Genomic DNA, 25,893 nt, shown 5'->3' with positions numbered 1-25,893 from the left:
TTTCCAGCTCTCTTTTTTCCTCCCGTGGCATCTCTTGGCAGTGTCACCACCCTGAAGCTGAAGTAAGCCAGGGCTCGGAAGAGGGCTAGATTCTGCTGAATTAAAAACATTTTGTATGAGTAAATGTTACACTGCAACATCTCCAAAGTCCCTGTAAGTAAACATGATATTGTAACATCTCCAAAGGCCTTGTAAGTGAACATTACATTGTAAGCACCTGGTGGAGTCTGATAGGGATTAAAATGTCTTCAGAACTGATTAAATAAGAAAAAGATGACGAGGTGCTTAATAACAAAGGAGTCAACCTTACAGCAAATCCACAGCAGTGATTCTGATCAAACAGCTCTATGGGTGCCATGACTTGCCCAATGTAAAAAGTGTACTTTAAAATGCCACGATAAAGCCGAGAAGCCCACTTAGACAAATGCAATCACTCCTGAAAGGACAACGCATTACAGCCTTCGCCAAGAAGGCGCCCCCATCACCACCTCCCAGGTAGGATGGCCTGAGCTGCCCAGACCCCCGTCCGCCCTTGTGGGTCGCCGTGGAGGAACCGATGACGAAACACAACGGCAAGTCTTTCCAACTCAGATGTAGGAAAGGGCAGCGCCGTAAGTGGAATTCCACAGGTGCGCACCCAGACATTCAGAGGGGGTTTTACAACGTCGCGCAGAATTCACACACTAAAAAACAAGTCTCAACATGTCATCTTACTAAACTCTTTACAATCATCCTAACCTTCATATCACAGGAAAATTAAAATGCAAAAGCCCCATTTCTCCTAGACAATAAATAAAAATCCAGAAACAGCATATTAAGATCTAAACATCATGACCAAGTGTCTATCCTTGGCATGCAAAGATAATTCAACATAAGAATGTCAATTAATGTAACAGAACAAAGGAAAAATATATAACCATCTCAACTGATACAGAAAAGGCACATATCAAGTCCAGCTCCCCTTCTTGACAAAAACACTTGGAAAACTAGGACTAGAGGGACTTTCCGCAAAATGATAAAGTGCATATATGAAAACTGCACAGGTAACATCATCATCATCAATGGTGAAAGACCAAAAACTGTCCCTCTAAGATCAGAAGCAACACAAGAATGCCCACTGTCACTGCTGTTATTAAACACTGTACTGGCAATTATGCAAGAAAAATAAATACAAGGCATCCAAATTGGAAAGGAAGAAGTAAAACTTACCCTATCTGCAGATGGCCTGATCATATTTATATATATGTACATATATACAGAGAAAAAGAGCCCTGAAAAAAAAAAACAACAAAGCAACTAGAGCTAATAAATCAATTCAGCAAAGTGGTAGGGTACAAGATCAACATACAAAATCAGTAGTGTTTCTATATACTAGTAATCAGCAATGTGAAGAGGAAATCAAGAAAAAAAATCCATTTAAAATAACTAAAAGAATCAAAAACATAGAAATAAATTTAACCAAGGATGTAAAGGACTTGTACATGGAAAACTATGAAACATGATAAAAGAAATCAAATAAAGCCTAAACAAATGGAAGGACATTCCATGTTCATGGATTAGAAGACTAAATACTATAAGATGTCAATTCTGCCCAAAGTGAATGATAGATTGATAACAATCCCAATAAAAATTTCAACAGACTTCTTTGTAGAAATGGAAAAGCCAATCATCAAATTCATGTGGAAAGGTAAGGGGCCATGAATAGCCAAAATCATCTTGAAGTAGAAAAACAAAGTGGGAGGACTCAAAGGTCCCGATCTTAACTTATTACAAAGCTACTATAACAAAAACAGCATGATAATGGCACAAAAACAGACATATAGACCAATGGAATCAAACTGATAGCTCAGAAATAACCATCACCTAGGGCCAACTGATTTTGATAATGGTCCCAAGTCCACTCAGTGGGGAAAATAATCTCTCCAACAAATAGAGCTTGAGATATTTGTACATAAAAGAATGAAGGTGGACCCCAAACTCACACTCTACGCAAAAATTAACTCAAAATGGATCAAAGACCTAAATATAAGAACAGGACTATAAAATCCTAGAAGAAAACATAGGGAAGTATCTTCAGGACTTTGTGTTAAGTAATGGTTTCTTAAACTTTAAACTAAATAAATGCATGAGCAATATAAGACAAAAAATATATATAGATAAATGGGACTTCCTCAAAGTTCAATACTTCTGTGCACCAAAGGACTTCATCAAGAAAGTAACCAGACAACCTACAGAATAGAAGAAAATATTTGGAAGCTATATATCTGATAAGGGTTTAATATTCAGTAAAAATCCTACATGTCAATTAGAAAATGGGCAACAGACTTGAACAGATATTTCTCCAAAGAAGTTATACAAATGGTCAATAAGCACATGAAAAGAAGTTCAACATCATTAGCCATTAAGGAAATGCAAGACAAAACCACAATGATACCATTTCAGACCCACTAGAATAGCTACTATTTAAAACAACAACAGAAAATAACTAATATTGAAAAGAATGTAGAGGAACAGGAACCCTAGTGCATTACTGGTGGGAATGTAAAATGGTGCAGCCGCTGTGGAGGACAAGCAGGCGGCTCCTCAGAGCACTAAACACAGAAGACCATAAACCACCCGGCAATCCCACTTCTAGGTATAGACCAAAAGAAGTGAGAGCAGGGACTTGAACAGACGCCTGCACGCTGATGTTAACAGCGGCGTTAGTCACGACTGCCAAAAGACGGACGCGACCGCAGTGCCCATCAACTGACGAATGGATAAATAAAATGTGGCATATACATACACTGGATACTATCCAGCCATTAAAAGGAACCAAGTGCTGATACATGCGACAGCATGGATGGCCCCTGAAGTCATCATGTCAGGTGAACTAAGCCAGACACAAAAGGACAAAATTTTTATGATCTCACTGATATGAAATAGAATAAGTGGATTCACAGTAAGAAACTAGAATACAGGTTGCCAGGGGCTGGGGTGGGGGTAGGGAATGGGAGTTGATGCTTAAATTGTAGAGTTGCTATTTGGGGTGATAGAAAAGTTTTGGTAGTGGACAGTGTGATGGTAGTACAATATTGTGAATGTAATTAACACCACTGAATTATATATTTGTGCTTAAGAGGAAATTTTAGGCTGTACATATGTTACTAGAATAACAATTTGAAGAAAACAACAACGTAGAACTGTATAACACAGTGACCCCTAATATAAACCCTGGACTCTAGTCAATAATATAATTACAATAATATCGTTTCATCAACTGCAACCAAGATACCACACTAATGCAAAGTGAAAAACAGGGGCAGAGGAGGCATACTCGGGAATTCTGTATTTTCTACATGACTTTCTCAGAAGTCTACAAATTCTCTAATTAAAAAAAAAAGACCCCAGAGTAAGAAATTGGCACTCAGGGCAGTGCGAGCAGCGTACCTTGGGAGCCGTGGGGCTCAGCCGCGCGCTCCTGGCTGGAGCGGACGGTCCCGGGAGGATTGCTCAGATCCCACTCGCACTCGGCGATGAGGCTTAGGACCGCCTCGTCGTCCGCGTCCAGGAGCAGGCACTTCCGCGACAGAGGGTCTGAGCACGCGGCTCTGGAGGGGCGAGGTCTACAAAGAGAAGTAAGCTCAGTGGTGACCACTGGGAAAGAAACGACTGCATTGCCGACATTCTGACAAGGTCTTTTATTAGGAATATTTTGGTGCAACTTAAGTAAAATGTATCTTATTACTTCGCCTAAAGTGAAGTTTAAGAGGGGTTCAGCTGGGAAAACTGCAATTTGGTGCAAGATCACTTGAAGTCATCATGCTATTCTCATATTGAACACAACCCCATTATGATTTGTATAAAAATGAAAGTCCTGGAAACCTGTGTTTTGAGATCTCTGAGCAAATTCAAATCCAATTTGTTCTTTTCTTAGCATACCCTCAATGCAATTCATGTGGTCAAGAAAGCTAAAGGAGGGAAGCGGACTTGGCCCAGTGGTTAGGGCATCCACCTACCACATGGGAGGTCCATGGTTCAAACCCCGGGCCTCCTTGACCCGTGGGGAGCTGGCCCATGCTCAGTGCTGATGCGCGCAAGGAGTGCCCTGCCACGCAGGGGTGTCCCCGGCATAGGGGTGCCCCACGCGCAAGGAGTGCGCCCCATAAGGAGAGCTGACACAACAAGATGACACAACAAAGAGACACAGATTCCAAGTGCCTCTGATAAGGACAGAAGCAAAGAATACACAGCGAACGGACACAGAGAGCAGACAACTGGGGTGGGGGGGTGGGGGGGGCGGAGAGAGAAATAAATTTAAAAAAAAAACAAACCTTAAAAAAAAAAAAAGAAAGCTAAAGGATATTGAGTTTGAAACTTCTCTTTTTACCTTGAGGGAAAATACTTCCATATAGACTGAAAGGTGAGTGTTAGAAAAATGGCACTGCCTTCCAATGGCTACGCTCAGCAAAAGGGGACTCATGTTCAGGGGACGTGGCTTAAGAAGTCACTCTTCAAGTTCATCCTATTCTATTATTACTGGTTTTATTTATTTATTTTTTCTTTTTGTATTTTATTTATTTTTAAATTTTTAAAAAATTATTACCAATTTTAAGAGGTAGGCCCCCTGGATGATACCTGATCATACTTAAAGAGATGAGCAACAGCCACTTTTTCCTACTGCTGGAAGTTTCCCAGATCGAGCACGGACTACCGCTCAGGTCTGCCGTGAATCCTTGACGCTGAGCACATGCCACTTCCTCTCTGACAGTGAGGCTGCCCAGGCACCGACCAGGCTGCTCTGAACTCCCACCCTAGGATAACTCAGCCTTGAAATTACCAAGGACAGGTAATGCTGGTTTATCATAAATGAAAATATCTACAACCAAAGCCTTGACGAAACGGCGAATGATGTAGAGACCTCTCAGTGGTGACCCTGGTGCCTCTTATTAAAACCTAAAGTCAGCGTCATTTGGATAATAAATACACTCCATTACGTTCCTATTACCAGAGTCTTATAAACCAAGTATGGTATAAATAGCGATCACACAAAAAAGTAGCTCTCTCTGAGTTTGTATTTTTCAAGGGCACAGAGTACACATCCAAATGCTGGTGCTACTTACAGTTATGCGGGAAGGCGAGCATGGGGAAGACAGAGAGGATTTTACTTGTTTTCGTTTTATTAATTTCTATGTTTTCAATTTCTACAAGATCGAATATTGCTGGGAAGTATTTAAAGCAGAGAATCTAGAAAAAGCATTAGTCCCTTGAGATCTTTGCTGATTAAAATACATCTTTTCAAGCCATGCTAAATAAACAGGCTTATTTTATTTCCTTCTATGCTGTAACCAGAGAAAAACTGAAATATTACTGTAGATCAGAACATCATGTATTAGGAATGATACTGCCCAAAATGGCAGAGTAGGGAACTCCAAATTCTGCCCCTCCAAAAAATCATGGAGAAATGGGCAAAGACCATTAGAACTGCCTTTTTCAGAGCTCTGCATAACAATGCTGGTAGTGCTTGTTCAAGGGAAATGTCAGGTTGTTGGTAAGATCGGCAACCTTCGTGGCATGTGCATTTGTCCTTGTTCCCTTCCTTACTGTCCAACTCAGAAACAGTCTTGAAAACAACCCCCCACTGCCCAGGCACCAGATTCCTAGAACCAGAGGGAGCAGGACAACCCTTACTCACGAAACACTGCAATGAGTACTGTTCCAGCCTGTCCGGAGCTCCCTGGAAGATCAGCTTAAAAGCTTGTCTTTATCTACCTGAGTCATGCTGGCCCCGTGCTGGAGCTGCTTCCTGGGCTCTGCTGGAAACACAGGCAGAGGTCCTGGATGGCCACCCAGCGCCAACAACGGGCTCGCCGCAGGGCTTGGGAGGCGAGCACAGGGGTGAAACCCTGGACGGGCTTTGGAAAGCTCTCGCCTAGTCGGGCATCACTGTGCCTCCAGGCCTGCGCACCCTCCCTTCCTGCTGACCGGAGGTGAAGGCCACGGCGAGGGGCGAGTGCTGACAGCATGCCCCAGGACACGCACAGAAGCTCTCAGCTGAGATGGGGCGAGCCACGGGCTCCAGGTGCTGAAAGAAATCTCTGCCAATCTTCAGCAGTGCACGGAGCTAACGGAACAGACACCAGAGGGGCCACACAGAAAATAATACAGACATTATAAAGTCGGCTCAGAAAAGTCAAACAAACAAGGGCAATGACAAAGGCATGGAGAAGAAAGAATTTGGTCTGGTTTTCAACAAAAACTTACAGGGCATACATAGAAACAACAAAGTATGGACCATACACAGGAAAAGTAGAAACCATGCCTGAAGAAGCCCGGACATTAGACTTCCTAAACAAAGACTTTCTATCAGCTATTTCAAAAGGTTCAACAAGCTAAATAAACCCACGTCCAAAGAACAAGCGGAAAGAAGAAAGCAGATATCTCAACAAATAGATAATACCAATAATAAGACAGAAATTGTAAAATGAACCAAACAGAAATTTTGGACTCATAACAATTGAAGTGGAAAATTCACTAAAAGGGCTTGTAGCAGTTTGATATGGTTACGAATTCCAAAAATAGATATTGGATTATGTTTGTAACTGGTCTCTACCTGGCCGTGATTAAAATATGATTAGGGCATTGAGTGGGTCATTAGGAGTGGAGACTCACAGATAAAAAGGTGGCAAAGGACAGAGTTGGGGTTTTCTGATGTTTCTTGGTGTTGGAGTTTGATGCTGAAGTAAGCTGGAGCCCCAGGAAGTCAGCACACAGAGGAAAGAGAAGCCAGGCCTGGGAATAAGGACCTGAGCCAGGAGAAGAACAGAGAGGAATAGAGATGGCTCCTTAGCCACAGCAGAAACCCCAGGGAGAGAGACAGAGCCATTCGCCTAATAGTCTACAGCTGACCTTGTGGAGAGAGGCAAAGTCTACAGAGCCTCATAGTCTACAGCTGATCTTGTGAAGAAAGGAGAGGAGCTGAGCCCAGAGGAACCCAGGAAGCCTGAACCCTGGCAGACGTCGGCAGCCATCTTGCTCCAACACGTGAAAACAGACTTAGGTGAGGGAAGTAATTTATGCTTTATGACCTGGTATCTGTAAGCTCCTACCTCAAATAAACACTCTTTATAAAAACCAACCAATTTCCGGTATTTTGCATCAGCACCCCTTTGGCAGACTAATGCAGGGCTCAACAGCGCCGTTGACCAAGGAGAAGAAAGAATCAGCAAAATTGCAGGTAGGTCAATTGTGATTATCCTGTCTGAGAAACAGAAAGAAAAATGAATGAAGAGAAATGAAGAGAATCTCAGAGACCTGTGGGACACCATCAAGCCCACCAACATGTGTGTAATGGGAGTCCCAGAAAAAGAAAAGAGAGAAAAGGGGCAGAAAAAAAATCTGAAGGATGGCAGAAAATTTTCCAAACTTTATGAGAAACATGAATCTACGCATCCAAGAAACTCGACAAACTTCAAATGGAAATGCAAAGAAATCCCACAAAGACACACATTAATCAAACTGCCAAAAGTCAAAGACAAAAAGAGAACCTTGAAAACAGCAGCAGAGCAGCAGCTCAGCATGTGACGGGAGCCTCATTATGGCTGTGACAGCTGCTTTTTCACCACACAACCTGGAGGCCTCAAGGCAGCAGCAAGACACATTTAGTGTGATGAAAGAAAAATACCAAGAAATCCATATCCTGCAAAACTGTACTTGAAAAATAAAGGGAAAACTAAGGTATTCCAAGATAAATAAAAACTCAGGGAATTCACTTCCATTTGACCTGCTCTATAAGAAATGCTAAAGGGAATCCTGCAGGGTACAATGAAAGCGCACTAGACGGCGACTCAATGCCACAGGAAAAAGCAAACAACAAAGGAAAGCAAGTGCACACGAGTGATGGGTGAGTTCCTAGGGGCATGGTGTCCAGCTGTTCATGCTAGCACTTGCCCTGATTGTTACCGTGAGGATATTTCATGGATTTAAATCATCATAAATGGATTGCATCTATGGCTGAATACATCTATAGTCAACTGAGGAGACTGCCTTCAGCAATGAACGAAGTCTCATCAGCTGAAGGCCCGAAAGAGAGAAATGAGGATTTCAGCAGCCAGAAGAGAGAATTTCCGTTTCTGCTTCAGCCAGCCAGCTGTTCCTAGGAATTCCCTGAAACCTTCACTGGAGTTCCTGACTTGTGGCCTGCCCTGTGGAATTTGGACTTGTCCACTCCCATAGTCGTGGGAGATGATTATTAAAACAAACCTCGTAATATTTACACATGTGTACTCCACTCAGTTCTCTTTCTCTGGAGAACCATCATATAATAGGTAAATAAAAGAAGAGTATAAAAATATTTTCTGGTTTTGTTCTTGTTTTCTATGTAATTTAAAAGACAACTGTATAAAGCAATAATTATAAATCTGGATTAATTGACACAAAATATATAAAGATGTAATTTGTGATGAAAACAGCATAAAGGTGGGAAGGGTGACAGAGGTACATGGGGCAAAGCTATTTTCTTACAATTGAAAGTAAACGGGGATTAATCCAAACTAGATTGCAATAAATTAAGATAGTCATTGTAATCCTCCAAAACAACCACTAAGATAACTCTGAAAACTATAGTAGAAGAAATGACTCGGGAATTAAAATGGTACACTAGAAAATATCTATCAAACACAAAAAGCAGGGCTAATAAAGAAACTGAGGAACAAAAAGGCATAGGATTCATAGATAACAAAGTGCAAAATGGCAGAAGTAAGTCCTTCCCTATCAGTAATTATATTGAATGGAAATGCATTGAATTCTCCAATTAAAAGACAGATTGGCAGAATGGATAAAAATTATGATCCAACTGTATGCTATTGAGAAGAGACTCACTTTAGATTCAAAGGCACAAAAAGGTTAAAAATGACAGGATAGAAAAAGATATTCCATGCTAACAGTAACCAACAGCGAGCTGGAATGGCTATTCTAAAACAGACTTCAGGACAAATATTGTTACTAGAGACAAAAAACATAATATAATGATATAACGGTCAATCCAATGAGAAGATATAACACTCAACAAACATACACACACCTAACAAGAGAGCCCTAAAATACATTAAGTAAAAGCTGAAAGAAATTAAAGGAGAAATTCAATTATAACAGCTGAATACATAAACACTCCATTTCCAATAAGGTACAGAAAATCAACAAGGAAAGAAAAGACTCGAACAACACTAATTAGACCAACATTTATAGAATGATCCATCTGCTAACAGCAGAATACACATTATTCTCAACGACACATGAAACATTCTCCAAGACAGTCCATAAAACAAGTCTCAACAAATTTTTAAAAAGACTGAAATCATACAAAGTATGTTCTCTTAACAACAACAGAATGAAATTTGAATTTAATCATACAAGGTAATTTGAAATATTCCCAAATATTTACAAAGAAATTTGAAAACCCACTCCTAATAACCATTAGGTTAAAGAAGAAATCACAAGAAAAATTAGCAAATATATTGAGGAGAACAAAAATGAAAACACACAATCATACCAAAGCTTATAGGATACAGCAAAAGCAGTAGTCTATATAAACACCTACATTAAGAAGATTTCAAAGCAATAACCTACATTTCCACCTTAATAAACTACAAGAAGAAAGAACTAAACCCAAAGCAAACAGAAGAAAGGATTTGATAAAGATTGGAGTGGAGATAAATTAAATAGAAAAATAGAAAAGAAAAAGAACAAAACCAAAAGTTGGTTCTTTGAAAAGATCAACAAAACTGACAACTCTAACTGCGGCTCTAAAATTCCTAAGATCAGGAACGAAGGTGGGGACATTACACCTACCTGACAGAAATTAAAATGCTCCTAAGGGAACACTGAACAACTGTATGCCAACAAAGGAAATGGCACAGATGAAATGGGCAAATTCCTAGAAATACACAAAATAGCAAAACTGACACAAAAAGAAATGGGAAATCTGCACAGACCTACAATAAGCAAAGGGATTAAATCAGTAACAGACAAACAAATGAAAGAAAAAAAAAAACTTCCCACAAAGAAATGCCCAGGACCTGATACCATCTGTGGTAAATTCTACCAAATGTAAACGATTACCAGTCCTTTTCAAACTCTTCTCGAAAATAGAAGAGGGAACACTTCCTACCTCAGGACCTTGATTCCAAAGCTAGAAATACCACAAGAAATGAAAACTACAGACCAACATCCAAAATGAATACAGATAAATAAGTCTGCAAAAACTACTAGAATTCAAATCCTGCAGCACATTAAAAGGATAATATATCACTACCAAGTGGGATTTAAACCAAGAACGTAAGAATGGCTCAAAACGTAAAAATTCATCAATATACCATACCATATTAATAGAATAAGGGGAAAACTACCACTTGGGCATCTCACTTGAAACAGAAGAGCATTTAACAAAATCCAACACAAGTTCATCATAAAAACACTCAACACATTAAGAATAGAACTTCCTCAACCTGACAGAGGGCATCTATGAAAAACCCACAGCTAACATCAAACTTGTATGGTGAAAGACTGAAAGTTTCCCCCTAAGATCGGGCATAAAACAAGGATGCCCACTCTTGCCACTTCTATTCAACATTGTGCTGCAAGTTCTATCTAGGGCCATCAGGCAAGAAAAGGGTATAAAAGGTGTATTAGTCAGCAAAAGGGGTGCTGATGCAAAATACCAGAAATTGGTTGGTTTTTATAAAGAGTAATTATTTGGGATAGGAGCCTACAGACACCAGGCCATAAAGCATAAGTTCCTTCCCTCATCAAAGTCTATTTGGAGCAAGATGGCTGCCGACGTCTGCCAGGGCTCAGGCTTCCTGGGTTCCTCTGGGCTCAGCTCCTGTTTCCTCTACAAGGTCAGCTGTAGACTGTCAGGTGAACGGCTCTGTCTCTCTCCCTGGGGTTTCTGCTGTGGCTAAGGAGCCGTCTCTATTCCTATGTGTTCTTCTCCTGGTTCAGGTCCTCTCTTCCCAGGCCTGGCTTCTCTTTCCTCTGTGTGCTGACTTCCTGGGGCTCCAGCTTAAGACTTCAGCATCAAACTCCAACATCAAACATCAAAAAACCCCAACTCTGCCCTTTGCCATGTCTTTTATCTATGAGTCCCTACCCACCAAGGGGTGGAGACTCAACGCCGTAACCATGTGGCCCAATCAAAGCCCTAATCATAACTTAATCACACCCAGCTACAGACCAGATTACAAACATAATCCAATATCTATTCTTGGAATTCATAACCATGTCAAACTGCTACAAAAGGCACCCAAATTGGAAAGGAAGAAATAAAACTACCTCTTTTCACAAGTGAAATGATTTAATGTAGAAAAAAAAAAAAGCATACACCAAAAAGAACAATCTATTAAAGCTAATAGACTGAGTTCAGCATTTATTGTATACATAAATGCAGGATATAAGATCAAACATGCAAAAATCACTTGTATTTCTACACACAATACACTAGCAATGAGCAATCTGAAAAAGACATTATGAAAGTAGTTTCATTTACAACAGCATCAAAAAGAACAAAATGTGGAGGAATTTACGTATTTATGTATTTAAATAAGACGGAGTAAGCTATACACTGAAAGCAACAAAATATTGCTGAAAGAAATTAAAGAATGGGGGCGGTGGGGTTGAATGGGACCTCATATTTTTTGAATGTAATATTTTAAAAAATAAAAATAAATAAATAAATAAAAGAAATTAAAGAAGACCTAAATAAATGGAAAGACATCTTGTGTTTACGAAGTAGAAGACTTAACATTGTTAAATGTCAATACTACCCAAAGCAATGTACAAATTCTACACAATCACTATCAAAATTCCAACAGTCTTTAATGTAAAGATGAAAAAGCCATCCTCAAATTCATATGGAATTGCAAGGGGCCCCCAAAAATCTTGAAAAAGAACAACAAAGTTGGCGGAGTCACATTTCCTGATTTCAAAACTTAACTATGAAGTTTCAGTAATCAAGAGCAAGTACTGGCATAAGGATACACAGGTAGATCAATGTTGAATAAAACTCAGAGTCTTGAAATTAATCCATACATCTATGGCTGATGAATTTGTTCCCCTAACTCACACCATATAGAAAAATTAATTCAATATTAATCAAAGACCTAAATATAAGACCTAAAATTATAAAACCTTCAGAAGGAAACATAGACATAAATCTTCATGACCTTGGATTAGGCAACAGTTTCTTAAATATGACACCAAAAGCACAAGCAGCAAAAGAAAAAATAAGTTGGATTTCATAACAATTTAAAAATTTCTAGACCTCTACCTCACACTGAATACCAAAATCAACTTAAAATGGATCAAGGACCTAAACCTAAGAGATAATACTAGAAACTCTTACAAGAAAATACAGGGATATATCTTAGGACTTGTGGTAGACAAAGGACTTTGTGATTTTACAGCAAATGTACATGCAACAAAAGAAAAAAGAGATAAAATGGACTTCAATGAAATTAGGAGCTTTTGTGCAAAGGACTTACCAAGAAAGTGAAAAAAAAAAACCTACAGAGAATGGGATAAAATTGTTGCAAACCATGTATCTTACAAGGATTTAATGTACTGATTATATAAAGAATTCATACAAATCGACAAGACAAACCACCTAGTTAAAAAATGGGGGAGCAGATGTGGCTTAGGCAATTGGGCACCTCCCTCCCACGTGGGAGGTCTCAGGTTCAGTTCCTGGTACCTCCTAAAAAAGACAAGCAAACAAAGAGCAGACAATGAGCAAAAAGCAACAAGCAAGACAGCAAGCAAAAACAAAACAACAAGTAGGGAATGAATGTGGCCCAAGCAGTTGGGTGCCCACCGCCCACATGGGTGGTCCCAGTTTCAGTTCCCAATGCCTCTTAAAAAACAAGCAGATAAAGAGCAAAAACAATGAGCAGACAATGAGCAAAAACAGAGAGCAGACAGACAAGGGAGCCATATCAAAGGGGGAAAAGAAAATGGGCAAAGGACTTGAACAGAAATTTCTTCAAAGATATACAAATGGCCAATGAGCACATGAAAAGATGTTCAACCTCGTTAGCCATTAAGGAAATGCAACTCAAAACCACAAGGAGACAGCAGTGCACACCCACAAGGATGACTGTTACTTTAAAAGTGAAAAATAGCATTAGCAAAGATGCAGGAAAATAGGAGCCTTAGTTGGGAATGTGAAATGGTGCAGTCGCTGGACGGTCAAGCACAGGAGCCCCGGGCGGCCCCTCTCCTCGGGATGGTCCAGCACAGGAGCCCCGGGCAGCCCCTCTCCTCGGGACGGTCCAGCACAGGAGCCCCGGGCGGCCCCTCTCCTCGGGACGGTCAAGCATGGAGCCCCGGGCGGCCCCTCTCCTCGGGACGGTCCAGCACAGGAGCCCCGGGCGGCCCCTCTCCTCGGGACGGTCAAGCACAGGAGCCCCGGGCAGCCCCTCTCCTCGGGACGGTCAAGCATGGAGCCCCGGGCAGCCCCTCTCCTCGGGACGGTCAAGCATGGAGCCCCGGGCAGCCCCTCTCCTCGGGACGGTCGAGCACAGGAGCCCCGGGCGGCCCCTCTCCTCGGGACGGTCGAGCACAGGAGCCCCGGGCGGCCCCTCTCCTCGGGACGGTCGAGCACAGGAGCCCCGGGCGGCCCCTCTCCTCGGGACGGTCGAGCACAGGAGCCCCGGGCGGCCCCTCTCCTCGGGACGGTCAAGCACAGGAGACCCGGGCGGCCCCTCTCCTCGGGACGGTCAAGCACAGGAGCCCCGGGCGGCCCCTCTCCTCGGGACGGTCAAGCACAGGAGCCCCGGGCGGCCCCTCTCCTCGGGACGGTCAAGCACAGGAGCCCCGGGCGGCCCCTCTCCTCGGGACGGTCCAGCACAGGAGCCCCGGGCGGCCCCTCTCCTCGGGACGGTCCAGCACAGGAGCCCCGGGCGGCCCCTCTCCTCGGGACGGTCCAGCACAGGAGCCCCGGGCGGCCCCTCTCCTCGGGACGGTCCAGCACAGGAGCCCCGGGCGGCCCCTCTCCTCGGGACGGTCCAGCACAGGAGCCCCGGGCGGCCCCTCTCCTCGGGACGGTCCAGCACAGGAGCCCCGGGCGGCCCCTCTCCTCGGGACGGTCCAGCACAGGAGCCCCGGGCGGCCCCTCTCCTCGGGACGGCCAAGCACAGGAGCCCCGGGCGGCCCCTCTCCTCAGGACGGTCCAGCACAGGAGCCCCAGGCGGCCCAGCGGCCCCTCTCCGCGGGACAGGCCCCGGCTGTAAGCAGGGCCTCAGCCAGCACCGTGCTCACTGCAGCGCTGCCCACAGCCACCAAAGCCGGAAGCACCCACGAGCACTCCACGAACGAGATACGACAGTACAGTGTGACGTTACACACGAGCACCCACTGAAATGGCTAAACGGCTCATGTCAGGGACACTACCGGCTGTGACGGTGCCGGCGGGCGTCACCCTCCCTGCCCCCTCCTGTGCCTCTGCCCTTCAGGAGATGGGTGCACGCAGATGCTGACGTTGCTGAGCTCACGTTCTGTCAAATCTGGAAAACTTACTTCTCTGAAGTTCGAGCACCGCTTCTGCTCCTACCTGCCGACTTTCACAGCAGTTGGAGAGCTGGGCTTTGAGTCCGCTGAGTCCTCGGAAGCAAAGTGCAGCCGAGACGCTTTTCGTTCACTCTCCCTCACGGGGCGATCGTCTAGAAAGAAAACGCCACACGGGAACTAGCAAACGACACTGCAGGGCTACTTAGCAGTCCAAGGACAAGTACCCCGGGGGTCCTCCTCGGGGTCTCCCGGGGCCATGACACGGCAGGAGCCGGAAGGCATCTGCCACCCAGAGCCGGGCACGCTGCCCACGGCCAGGCCGGCTGCCCATGTCCAGGGCAGAGCCCGCCACGCGTCCTCCGTCAGCCCTGGGCACGCAGGGGAAAACGCCGGCTCCGGCAGCCACACATGGTGTTCCTGGAGCGCTGCCGTGGTGCGAGGAGAGCGCAGGGTGGAGTCCACGAGGCGCCTCCCAGAAGACTTACCAGGCAGGTGCCACCCCGAAGTATGCGGTTACAGTGGAAACGAGGGAAGGCGACTTAGGGGAAGAAAGTCGAAGTGCTGAGCATCAAAGCCCCGCAAGCCGCTTGGGCTGACCTCCCCCCAGACTCCTCCAGAGCCCCCCGAGTGCCAGCAGAGGACGCCCCGAAGCCTCCACTCCCGTCGTGGCCACGCACCCACCCCATGGTGCACACACCCCTGGGCAAGCGCGCTGCTGCGGCGCCCCGTCGGCGTCCTGCACTCAGGCCTGACCCAGGAGGCTCCACCCAGGAGCAAACTCGCCTTCTCCCCAAACCGACCCCCCCACCCCCTGCTTACTGCTCCCAGGCCCGGCCTGCGGCCTGGCGCTCTGCCCCTCGGGCCCCTCTCCTGGCCCGCACCAGCAGCTGAGGGCTCCGCACCTGGCTTCCCGGCCGCTGGCCCTAACGCTCCCTTGGACACTCACGGTTTTAGTTTGCTAAAGGCTGCCAGGGCAATATGCCAGAAATGCGGGGGCTTTTGCAACAGACACATTAGTTCAAGAGCTTACAATTCTGAGGCTCTGAAAAGTGTCCAAATCAAGGCACCATCAGGCGATGCTCTGCCCAAAGACCAGCTGCCGGCGATCCTGGACTCCCACCGCACAGCAGGGCAGGGCGCAATGGCGGCACGTGCCGTCGCGCCCCGGGCCGCGCTGCGCTCAGCTCTGCTCCTCTGGCTTGCTCTCCTGGGTTCTGCTGATGCCTCTCTGAGAGCCTCTCTGTGTTCGTCGTTTATAAAGGACTCCAGTAGGAGGACTAAGACCCACGCCGGGCCACGCCCACCCTCAGAAGCTCACACGCTCAGGGGGAGTAGCTCTTCCCTGCGGCCCCCCAGCCTCCGCCTGCCAGGCTCGCGTTCGGGCCCATCGCCCACATACAGAGCGGGTCAGACCCGCCTCCTTGCCGTGGCGCCTCCCACCCTACTCACTGCCCCTGGGTTAGGGTTTCACAAAAACCCCAAGCGGACCGGGCACCGTGTGAGGCTGTGAACAAACCACAGGAGCACTAACATGGGCAAGTGACTCTAAAACCTGGGAGTGCAGGCAGTGACCCTTGACTAAACTCTAGGTTTCATGCATGTATCTCAGAAACTGAGCTACCTACGGGCAGAGGAACAGGGCTGGGAGCAAGCATTCTCTAAATGAACCTTACCTTACGATTTGCCTTTTGAACTATGGAAATGTTTAAAAATTTAGAAACTGAAAATGAGTTGAAAGAAACCTAACCATATATCAAATTGCTGGTATATCCCATGAAGGAAAGAATCATTTGACTCTAAATAGAGCATTTTGGCTGTGAAGTCCCAGCAGCTTATATCCTGAGAGCAAGAATTATACTAACTCCTTACCGTAAACTGATTTAGTACATTGAAGAACCAGGATTTTTGTATAGAACAAAGACATGAGAAATGAAAAAAATTAAGCCCATAACTTTACATTGGAATTGGAAGTATCAGTATGAACCTGTGATTCCCTTTCTTGGTCCACGAGTCTGCAGTCCCAGCAGCGCTGACGCCCGGCCACGGCTGCAGGCTCTAAGCGCCATTCCTGACTCTGCTACTTGTTGTCTACACTGTCAGATTCTGAACGTCAAGTTTTTATAGAAGAAGGAAAACAATGACTTAAGGTGGAAGATTCCAAAAATTACACATGATAAGGACTGCAATGCTCCCGGAAAAGACCCAAATACAGCCGTTGGCACGTAACTTGACTGAAAGTCAACAAGTTAGAAGGCAAGCATTTACTCACGCCAAACCCCTGAAGTGAAGTGCGGGATTCCAAGCAGATCTGAAGCCACACCGGGGCCGGACCGCCTCCTGTGGCAGGTCTGCGGCGCGCCGCGCTCCGGCGGCTCCAGCAGGCAGTGGCAGGCGCCCACAGCGCAGCCGAGGTCCTCCAGAGGAGAACCACTTCTCACCAGGAGGCACAGGCAGACCTGGCAACGCACGGCCAGGCCTGGGAAGGACGGCGGCGCGACGGCCACGAACTCAGTGTTGACCGCCTGGACGGTCTGACAGACGACGTCACTGGAGGGGACTCTGGGGGAGGCTAGTTTCACCAGGCCAGTCCACAGGAGAGGCAGACACCCCGTCCTCGTGGAGCCGAAAACACCCCCAGGACTTAGGTCATGCCGGCACCACCTTGGGGGAGCAAGACTGCCACCTGCCAGCCATCCAGCCGCCAGCTGTGCTGCCCTGGGCACCCTAACGGGCCGAGTGAGCCCCAATAAGTATGCTGGGGAGGGGGACAGCGGGGGGAGGGCAGCCGGTGGATGGGGGGGGCCGCTGGTGGATGGGGAGGGCAGCCGGGGGGAGGGGGAGGGCAGCCAGAGCTGGGGAGAGGGCAGCCAGGGGAGGGGGGGCAGCAGGTCTCGGGCCTGTTCTGTTTGTGCTTCATGTCATTTTCAGGAGGTTGGTGGAAAATTGTTTTGACTATTTCCATACAGGGTTTTCTGGCAAGCTGGCATTCTTACCCAAGAACCCCTTAAGTGGATTTTAACCCACATCGCTAATCCACAGGCTACAACATGGGGCTGTAGTAAAGAGATGGGAACATTTCAGGATGAAAGGCAGCTCTTTCTAATATCTCCAAAACCTTCCCAAGATACAAAGAAATGTAGTTTAAAATGACAGAATGCTGTTGATGGAGGCAGAGAAAATCACTCCATGTCAGAACAGCCCAGTCCTCCATGAATGGGGGAAGGTGCAGGGCCAGCGGGGCCAGCGCCCGCCTCCCGCCCTCGGGCTCCCGGCCACCCGGGTGTTTCCCCGTCGGTACAGCCACCCACAGCCGTGCCCAGGGGCCTGTGGGAGGATTAGGAGACTCAGACGCCAAAGGGCCCACAGAGCCCGGCCTCCGAGGCAGGCGCAGGTGCCGGGAGGGCAGCAGGGCCGGCACAAGGGAGGCTCCACCTCTGCTGCACCGGCCCGGGCAGCGCCAGACACACGCTCAGCGCCCGGCCCACGGCATGCGGGGGTGAGGTGAGGCAGGGCATGCACACTGACCTGCCCACACACGTGTTTCAAACTAGCCCCTTTTTGGTAAATATACAAATGACATTGTAATCTGGGTTTTCTGGAAGAAAACCGGAGTAGCATAAGAAAATACCGCTCGATCAGGACACGTGAGGTCAGGGAAACAGCTTTTTTTATGGCCTGTGTGGTTCAGAAGAGACGACCAGGCCGTGGGCACGCTGCACAGGGCGGGCTGGCCGGCTAACACAGGGAAGTGCGAGGAGCACGTTGCTCCCGGGCAGCCCGAGCTTGCACCCACTGGGCGCAGAAGCCCCAGCACAGCCCTGCCGCGCCTGCCCTGGTCTCCTGGCAGCGTAAGCGGGTGCGCACCAGCAGTGCCCGGCCACGCGGCCACGGCACATGGCCCCGCATGTCAGGGAGGCTGCGTGGAGCTGCCGCTGGTGACATCCTGAGCGTGTGGCCCTCTCGGCTGGCCGCGTCCTGGTGGGGATGGAAGCCCTGCCTGCACCCATCGCCAAGGTCTATCCACTTAGGGACAGGCCACTCCTGCCAACAGGACTCCTCCGTCCCCTTCCCCTGGGAGTGGGGTGCAGGCACAGCGCCCTTCTCATCCGTAACCCTCCAGGTGGATGCAAATCCAGGTAAAGCCCACCTGCGCGGCTGCGCCAAGACGACGTCCAGCGGACTATGTAGGGGAAGCACCAGAGGTGCGCCGCGGGAGCGCAGCAGCCGGAGCATGGGGGGCAGGCTGGCCCCGGCTGGCCCCAAGCACAGACAGGGCTGCTCCCAGCAGTGTCCACGCCCCCCGCTTCCTGGCCACCCCTCAGGCAGCTGACCCACACGCCTCTGCCCACAAAGAGACACAGGCACTCTGGAGCCATGTGACACAGAACGCACCACTGTGATGGCAGAAAGTCTAGGAAGGAACCACAGCACGACCGAGCCCAGAGCAGCCTGCAGACGTGGCAGCCACCCTGCCCGCCGGCCGCACAGCGTGGACGTGGCGGCCACCCTGCCCGCCCGCTGCACAGCGCAGATGTGGCGGCCACCCTGCCCGCCGGCCGCACAGCGCGGACGTGGCGGTCACCCTGCCCACCCACTGCACAGCGCAGCCTGGCCGCCACGCCTACCTAACTGCTGGAGCTTGGGGAGCATGTGCACGACGAAAAGGCGGTAATCAGACTCGTTCTTCACGACGGGGTTCAGCCGCAGGTCCACCTCTGTGAGCGCCGAGAGGGAGTGGAGCCGAAACACTTCTGCTAACGAGGAGATGCAGTTGTAGTAAAGGTTGAGGCTTTCCAACATGACCAGGTACTGAATGCCCTGTTAGGAAAAAAACGGGGAGCTAGTCCACACTTGTAAAAGTGAACAGCAAAACGGGCCTCCGATGTCAAGTGACCAGGTAACGAACTCACGCTAAGAAATGCACACAAAAAAGGTGTTCTCAGGCACCTTTCTCACGTTCTCGTGTTTTATACAGTGACACGACCAGGTAGGGATGTTAGACATGTCACATTTCCAGCCCTGAAGAGGAGTGATATTTATGTGGGTGCTCTGGATGCGTCAAGCTAAGTGACTTGCACAAATGACTCCATTTAATCCGCGTGCGAACCTATCGGGTGAGAACGGCCACTGGCCCGTTTCAGACTGAAAGCGGAGGCTCAGGGAGGCGCGGGGGGGGGGGCCCCGGCCCGGGTGCCGCCTGGACAGGGCCCGCGCAGCTCCGTGCCGCGGATCAGCCGGAGACGTCAGCCCTTCCTCGTGTGAGCGAGGAGCACAGCACCGCACCCGCCTGCCAGCATCTGGGTGACTTCTCCCTCACGCAGCCGCCTGGGGCACTGGCCCCGCGCACGCCCCGCCCCTACGGGGTTCAAGTGGGGGCCACACACAGGAGAGCAGCGCGGCCAGCCGAGGAAGAGCACGGCTGACGCGGGCGGGGACACGCACCAGGCACTCGCGGGAGCCTTACTTTATGTCCCTCATCAGAGCCCTGGCTTTGGGCATAACGCAACCATAAGAAATCCAGACCACAGAACACACAGGGGACAAGTCGACAACGCCCGCGGCCATCCTGACCGGACTCGGGCATGACGCAGACGCACCGCTTTCCACAGCCCTTCCACAGACATCCTCGCGAGAGCCCACCTTACCTCCAGGCTGACCAAGGAGTTGCGTGAGAGATCCAAAGACTTCAGACCCGTTAAATTCATCAAAGAATTTCCTAGGTGAGTAATCTTTTCTTGGTAAGTTCCAGGAATAGATAGTGACTGAAGTTCGGCTAAGAAAAGAAAATCATAAGATAATAACCTTACTTTTAAAATAAATTATAATAAAAGCTCAAATTCTTCATTTTTGAAAACACAGCAGATATGCAAACATAAAAGGATTGGATGGAAAGCAGAGAATGTTAACATATTTATCAAATCATGGACGATCTGTATTTTCCCATTAATGCAATTCTGTATTTTCCAGGTTTCCTTAAAATGAGCTATTACAGTAATCTCATAATTGGGTAAAAACAAGTCATTTAGAAAAATAAGGCGGCCCACTCACAACGTAAATATCAACACTGAATAAACCGTATGGCCCCTTACCTTACCATTATCCCCAAACTACACCCAAGCCCTTGCCCTTCCCTCCACCCCCCCCTGGAAGCCCTCCCCCCATTGGCACCCGACCCCGACTCTGACCCTCCTGCTGGGCCTACATGCCCACTCCTGGCTGCTCAAGACCACCGCCCTGCCGCCGCCTCTAGCCGGCTCCCTCCTGAGCCCGACCAGCTGACCTGTCCACTCGGCCTCCCCCATTCGCAGGTGGGAGGGCAGCTGTGCACGCTGCTCAGTGACCACTCATCCAAAACACGCCCTGATGACGGTGTGAGTAGGCAGACACCAGCATTTTCCCAGTAACAGTCACGCTTTAGAACACACACTTGATTAAATTTTAAGTAGGCTGAAGATGTCAGCTTCTGGACAGCTGGAACAGACACATTTCACCTTGTCTCTCCCTTTCGTTATATCTCAAGACCCTGGGCAAAAACACATGAATGAAATGCCAGGAGACGCAACAGCAGAGGACAGAAAGCTACCTCGCCTCGGGCCTCATGGGACAGCAGGGCATCCCTGGCCGGTGGCTTCATCCCGTGCGTCCTGACCTGGCTGCCAAAGAGGCTGGAGCCCAACACGCCAGTGGGCACATAAGCCCTGCGCGGGCGAATGTGATGCAGGACACCGTCCCAGGACGCAGCCCTGCAGCCTGCCCAGGTCTGTGGCGCCCTCACAGGCACCTGCACCTCCTGGCCCGTGGGCACCGCAGAACCACACGTGTACACAGCACCCCAAGCACCATTCTAGCCCAGCAGGTACGAGAGGCACCTGGCGGGGACCAGCAACAAGTAACAAGACTCAAACAGGAGGCAGAACCTTGTAACATACTACTCAGAAAGTCTCAGCAAAGCAATTAAAGATACAAAGGAGAGACAAACAGAAATGCTAGAAATGAAAAATACAATAATTAAAAGTTACAAGTCACAAGGACTCAATAGCAGAATGGAGATGGCAGAGGAGAACACTTGAGAGTGAACGCGAAGAGAGAGCGATGGAAATTGTCCAGCTGAACAAAGGAGAGACCACAGAACAAAAAACAATGAACAGAGCATCGAGACCAGACAGTACAACAAAAGGGGATCTAACAATCACCAAGAATACAAAAGGAAAGGAAAACGGTAAGCTGAAAAAATTTGTAAGAGGGAAACAGATGTGGCTCAACCAATTGGGTTCCTGTCGACCATATGGGAGGTCCAGGGTCCGCAGCTCAGGGCCTCCTGGTGAGGGCAAGCTGGCCCACGCAGCGAGCTGGCCCACGCAGAGTACTGGCACACACGGGAAGGCCACATCATGCAGAGTGCCGCCCTGCATGGGAGTGGTGGCCAGCACGGGAAAGCCTCCCCACGCAGGAGTGCTGGCCAACGCGCAGAGCTGGTGCAGCAAGATGACGCAACAAGAGACAGAGAAGAGAGAAAATAAGAAGACATAGCAGAACAGGGACTTGAGGTGGTGCAAGAAAGTAATCGCCTCTCTCCCACTCCAGAAAGTCCCAGGATCAGTTCCCAGAGTTGCCTAATGAGAATACAAGCAGACAGAGAAGAACACAGAGCGAATGGACACAGAGAGGGGGAGGGGAGGGGGGAGGGGAGATCTTTTTTTAAAAATTGTAAGAAATGACTGAAAACTTCTCAAATAAGATGAAAGGTAAAAATACAGATTAAAGAAGCTAAGAGAACCCTAAATAGAAGAAACCTAAAAAAAGCCACATCTAGACGCCTAACAATCAAAAGTTTCTGAAAACTAAAGACAATGAAGAATTTGAAAGCAAGGAGAGGGAAACTACATAATACCTCCAGGGGAAAAACAATTTGAATGACAGCAGATTTCCCTTCAGAAACCCATGGAGGCCAAAAGGAAGTGGACTAAAATTTTTCAAGTGCTGAAATAAAAGGACTGTTTACCTAGAAAACTATATATCCTGAAAATAGTCTTCAGGACTTAAAGTGAAATAAAAGTATTCTTATATGAAGGAAAACTAAGAGAACTTGTCACCAGGAGTTTGCCCTAAGGGAACTGCTTAAGGAAATTATTCAACAGAAAGGAAATGATAAAATAAAGAAACTTGGAACATCAAGAAGGAAGAATATTGGAAAGTACATGTAAATATAATTGAATACCCATATCCTACTGAGTTATTTAAAACGTTAGATGATTAAAGAAAAATTATATCCTTGTCTGATGTGGTTCTCAAGGTATGTAGAAAAAGTATTTATAGCAACTAAATTATAACGGGGAAAAGATTAAGAGACCCAAACAGTGGTGAGGTCTCTACATTTCATGTCAGTGGTAAAATGTCTAGACAAGTAGACTATGTTAAATGATATGTGTACCACAATTTTTGAAGCAACCACTAAAATAGATATATACAAATAGAAATACTCAGAAACACAATAGGTAAAATAAATGGAGTACTAAAAAATATCCAAGTCAACCACAGGAAGGCAGGAAAAAGAAAAGAAACAAAAACCAAAGGAAACACAGAAAACAAAATAGCACATAAGCCCTAGTATATCAATAATTACACTAAATGCAAAAGGTCTAAATATACCAATAAAAAACATATCAGAATGGACAAAAAAGTGAACCAACGGTAGGTAAAAGGAAGATGGATAGGAAAAGATATCCCTTACAAAGATCAGACTAAAACTGGGGTGGCTATACTAACATCAGATAAAGTAGGCCTCAGGGACAAAGAGGAACACTAAATAAGCTAAAAGGATCAACTCAACAAGAAAACATAAAAATTCTAAATTTGTATGCATCAAATAACAGACCTTCAAAGTATACAATGCAAAAGGAGAAATAGACAAATCCACAATTGTTACTGGGGATTTCAACAGCCCTCTCTCAGTAACTAATAGAATTACTAAACAGAAAATCAGCAAGAATACAGAAGAACCTCCCACCACAAGACAGCAGGATCTCACTGGCATTTACAGAGCACTCCACTGAGCAATAGCAGATCTTGCATTCTTTTCAAGGACACTTGGAACATTTGCCAAAACGACCATATCGTGGGTCATGGGAGAACACATGACACATTTAAAGAACTAAGAGCATACAGGCTATGTTCTCTGACCAAATGGAATCAAACTAGAAACCAGAAAAACAATAGGAAAACCTCAAAATAGTTGGAAATTAAACAACATACTCCTAAATAATCCAAATCTCAAGAAAGAAGTCTGGAAGGAAATTTTAAAAAATATATCGAACCTGGATAAACAATATGTGGTAAATACATTTGATGGATTGCTATGCTGCAGTAAGAAGAAATGAAATTGGGACACACATGGTAACATAGATGAATCTTGAAGACATTATGTTGAGTGAAATAAGCCAGACACAAAAGGACAAATATTGCATGGTCTTACTAATACGAACTAAATACTAAGAATAAAGGCATGGAGTTAAAACCTCGAGTATAGGAGGGCTGTGAAGGATTACCGATGCTTAATGTCTGAAGAGGTTTTAATTAACTTGACTGTAAATGTGTGGAAATGGATAGAGCTGATGGTAACACAGTATAGTGAGCAGCAGCTGGTTTATAAATGGGATTGTGGCTGAAAAGGGTAGTCTAGGGATGAAAGCTAGAGAATAATCTAGGGACTGAATAACATGCAACCCAGAAGTGGATGAGAATTGTGGTTAACAGTACAAACAAGAATGTCCGACTACAACAGATGGATATCACTATTGCAGGATAGTGAAAGTGTGGAGAAACATGGAAAAAATACAACTAACGTAATGTATGGACTACAGTTAACAGCAATATTGTACCGTTCCTGCATCAATGCCAAAGACGTACTGTGTTAATAATGGGGGGGTATGGGAAAAATATGCCAAATGTACCACTATGAACCAGTTAGTCATAATAGTCTGATAATATTACCTCTTAAACTGTAACACATTTCACAACAGTGTGGTGAATGGTTGTTGTATGGGAATTCCACACATATGCATGATTGTTTTGTAAGTTCACAACTTCTGTAAAAAAAAATTTTTTAAAAATAAGGAAAAAAAACATTGAAATGAAAACGAAAATACAACATATAAAACCTTGCAGGATGAAGCTAAAGAGGTGCTTAGAGGAAATATATAGCACCAGAAACTTTTATTGGAAAATAAGGTCTCAAATAAATAACCTAAGCTTCTTCCTCAAGAAACTAGAAAAAGACCAAAATAAACCCAAAGCAAGCAGAGAGAAGGAAATAGTAAAGAGCAGAAATAATGAGATTGCAAAATAGAAAGCAATAATAAAAAAATCTTTGAAAAGATTAATAAAATTAATAAACTTCTAGGAAGCCTAAAAAAGAAAAAGGAAAAAGAAAATAGGAACTAACAATACCTGGAATAGAAGAGATGATATCTCTACAGACCCCACAGATGTTAAAAGAATATTATGAATAGCTCTACACATGTAAATTTGACAACTCAGATAAAGTGAATCAATTCCTCAAAAATTCCAAACTTCCAAACTAGCAAACTAACTCAAGATGAAACTGATCATCTGAATAGGCAGATAGTACCAGAGAAAATTAATTAGTATTCAAAGTTTTCCAAAATAGCAATCTCCAAGCACATATGGTTTCTCTGGAAAACTGCATCAAACATTCAAAGAATTAGCACCAGTTCTACACAAGCTCTTCTAGAAAATACTAGAGAAACGACCCTTCCCAATTCATTTTGAGGTCAGCATTACTCTAAACACAAAACAGACAAAGGCAGCACCAAAAAAGGCAAGTAGAAAACAATATCACCCATGAACACGGATGAAAGAGCCTCAAAACGTGAGCAAGTCAAACCAGGCAAGAGAAAGAATGAATTCCTCCAGGGGCAGGGAGGCCAGGAAGGGCAAGGCTGGCTCAATACCTATTTTTTAAATCAACCCAGCATAGTAACGGGTTAAAGAAAACTCATAACGTCTTATCAGTTAATGTCAAACAGCCCTTCCCGGAAACTCCCACTAGCAAACTAGGAAGGGCACTCCCCGGCCCTCAGGGGGCTTCTGGTAACCTCAGGACCCCCGGACCCGGCCGCCGCCTCCCAGGACAACGCGGGTCTGAGCAAACGCCTCCGACCCGGAAACTTTCCAAACCGCGCCAGGCGGGGACGGTGAAGCCCGGCCTCCAGGGGCCCACCCAGATCGCGGCGCGCAGACAGGCCGCTCCTCGCCCGGATCGCCTCCTCGCTCAGAACCAGCCGCGGCCCCGGCGGCGCCATGTTTTCAAACGGAACGCAGGTGCGTCCGCGC

The 25,893-nt window shown here is 46.5% G+C and overlaps 1 protein-coding gene across 1 annotated transcript; it reads right to left on the bottom strand.

Moving 5' to 3' along the window:
- Nucleotides 1–6: 6 nt before the first annotated feature.
- Nucleotides 7–25,893, bottom strand: LOC101429939 (centrosomal protein of 72 kDa; the record flags this gene model as incomplete). Its single annotated transcript, XM_058292937.2, has 6 exons — nucleotides 25,781–25,893; nucleotides 20,187–20,314; nucleotides 19,167–19,359; nucleotides 14,585–14,693; nucleotides 3,430–3,605; nucleotides 7–95 (listed from the first exon to the last, which is right to left on the bottom strand). Coding segments are annotated over exons 1-6 (777 nt in total), but the record flags the coding sequence as incomplete, so codon positions are not given.

This window comes from Dasypus novemcinctus, unplaced genomic scaffold (genome assembly GCF_030445035.2).
Source record: "Dasypus novemcinctus isolate mDasNov1 unplaced genomic scaffold, mDasNov1.1.hap2 scaffold_590, whole genome shotgun sequence".
NCBI classification, from domain to species: domain Eukaryota; kingdom Metazoa; phylum Chordata; class Mammalia; order Cingulata; family Dasypodidae; genus Dasypus; species Dasypus novemcinctus.
The sequence above is the reverse complement of the archived record's forward strand: the minus strand, read 5'-3'. Positions and strand labels throughout refer to the sequence as shown.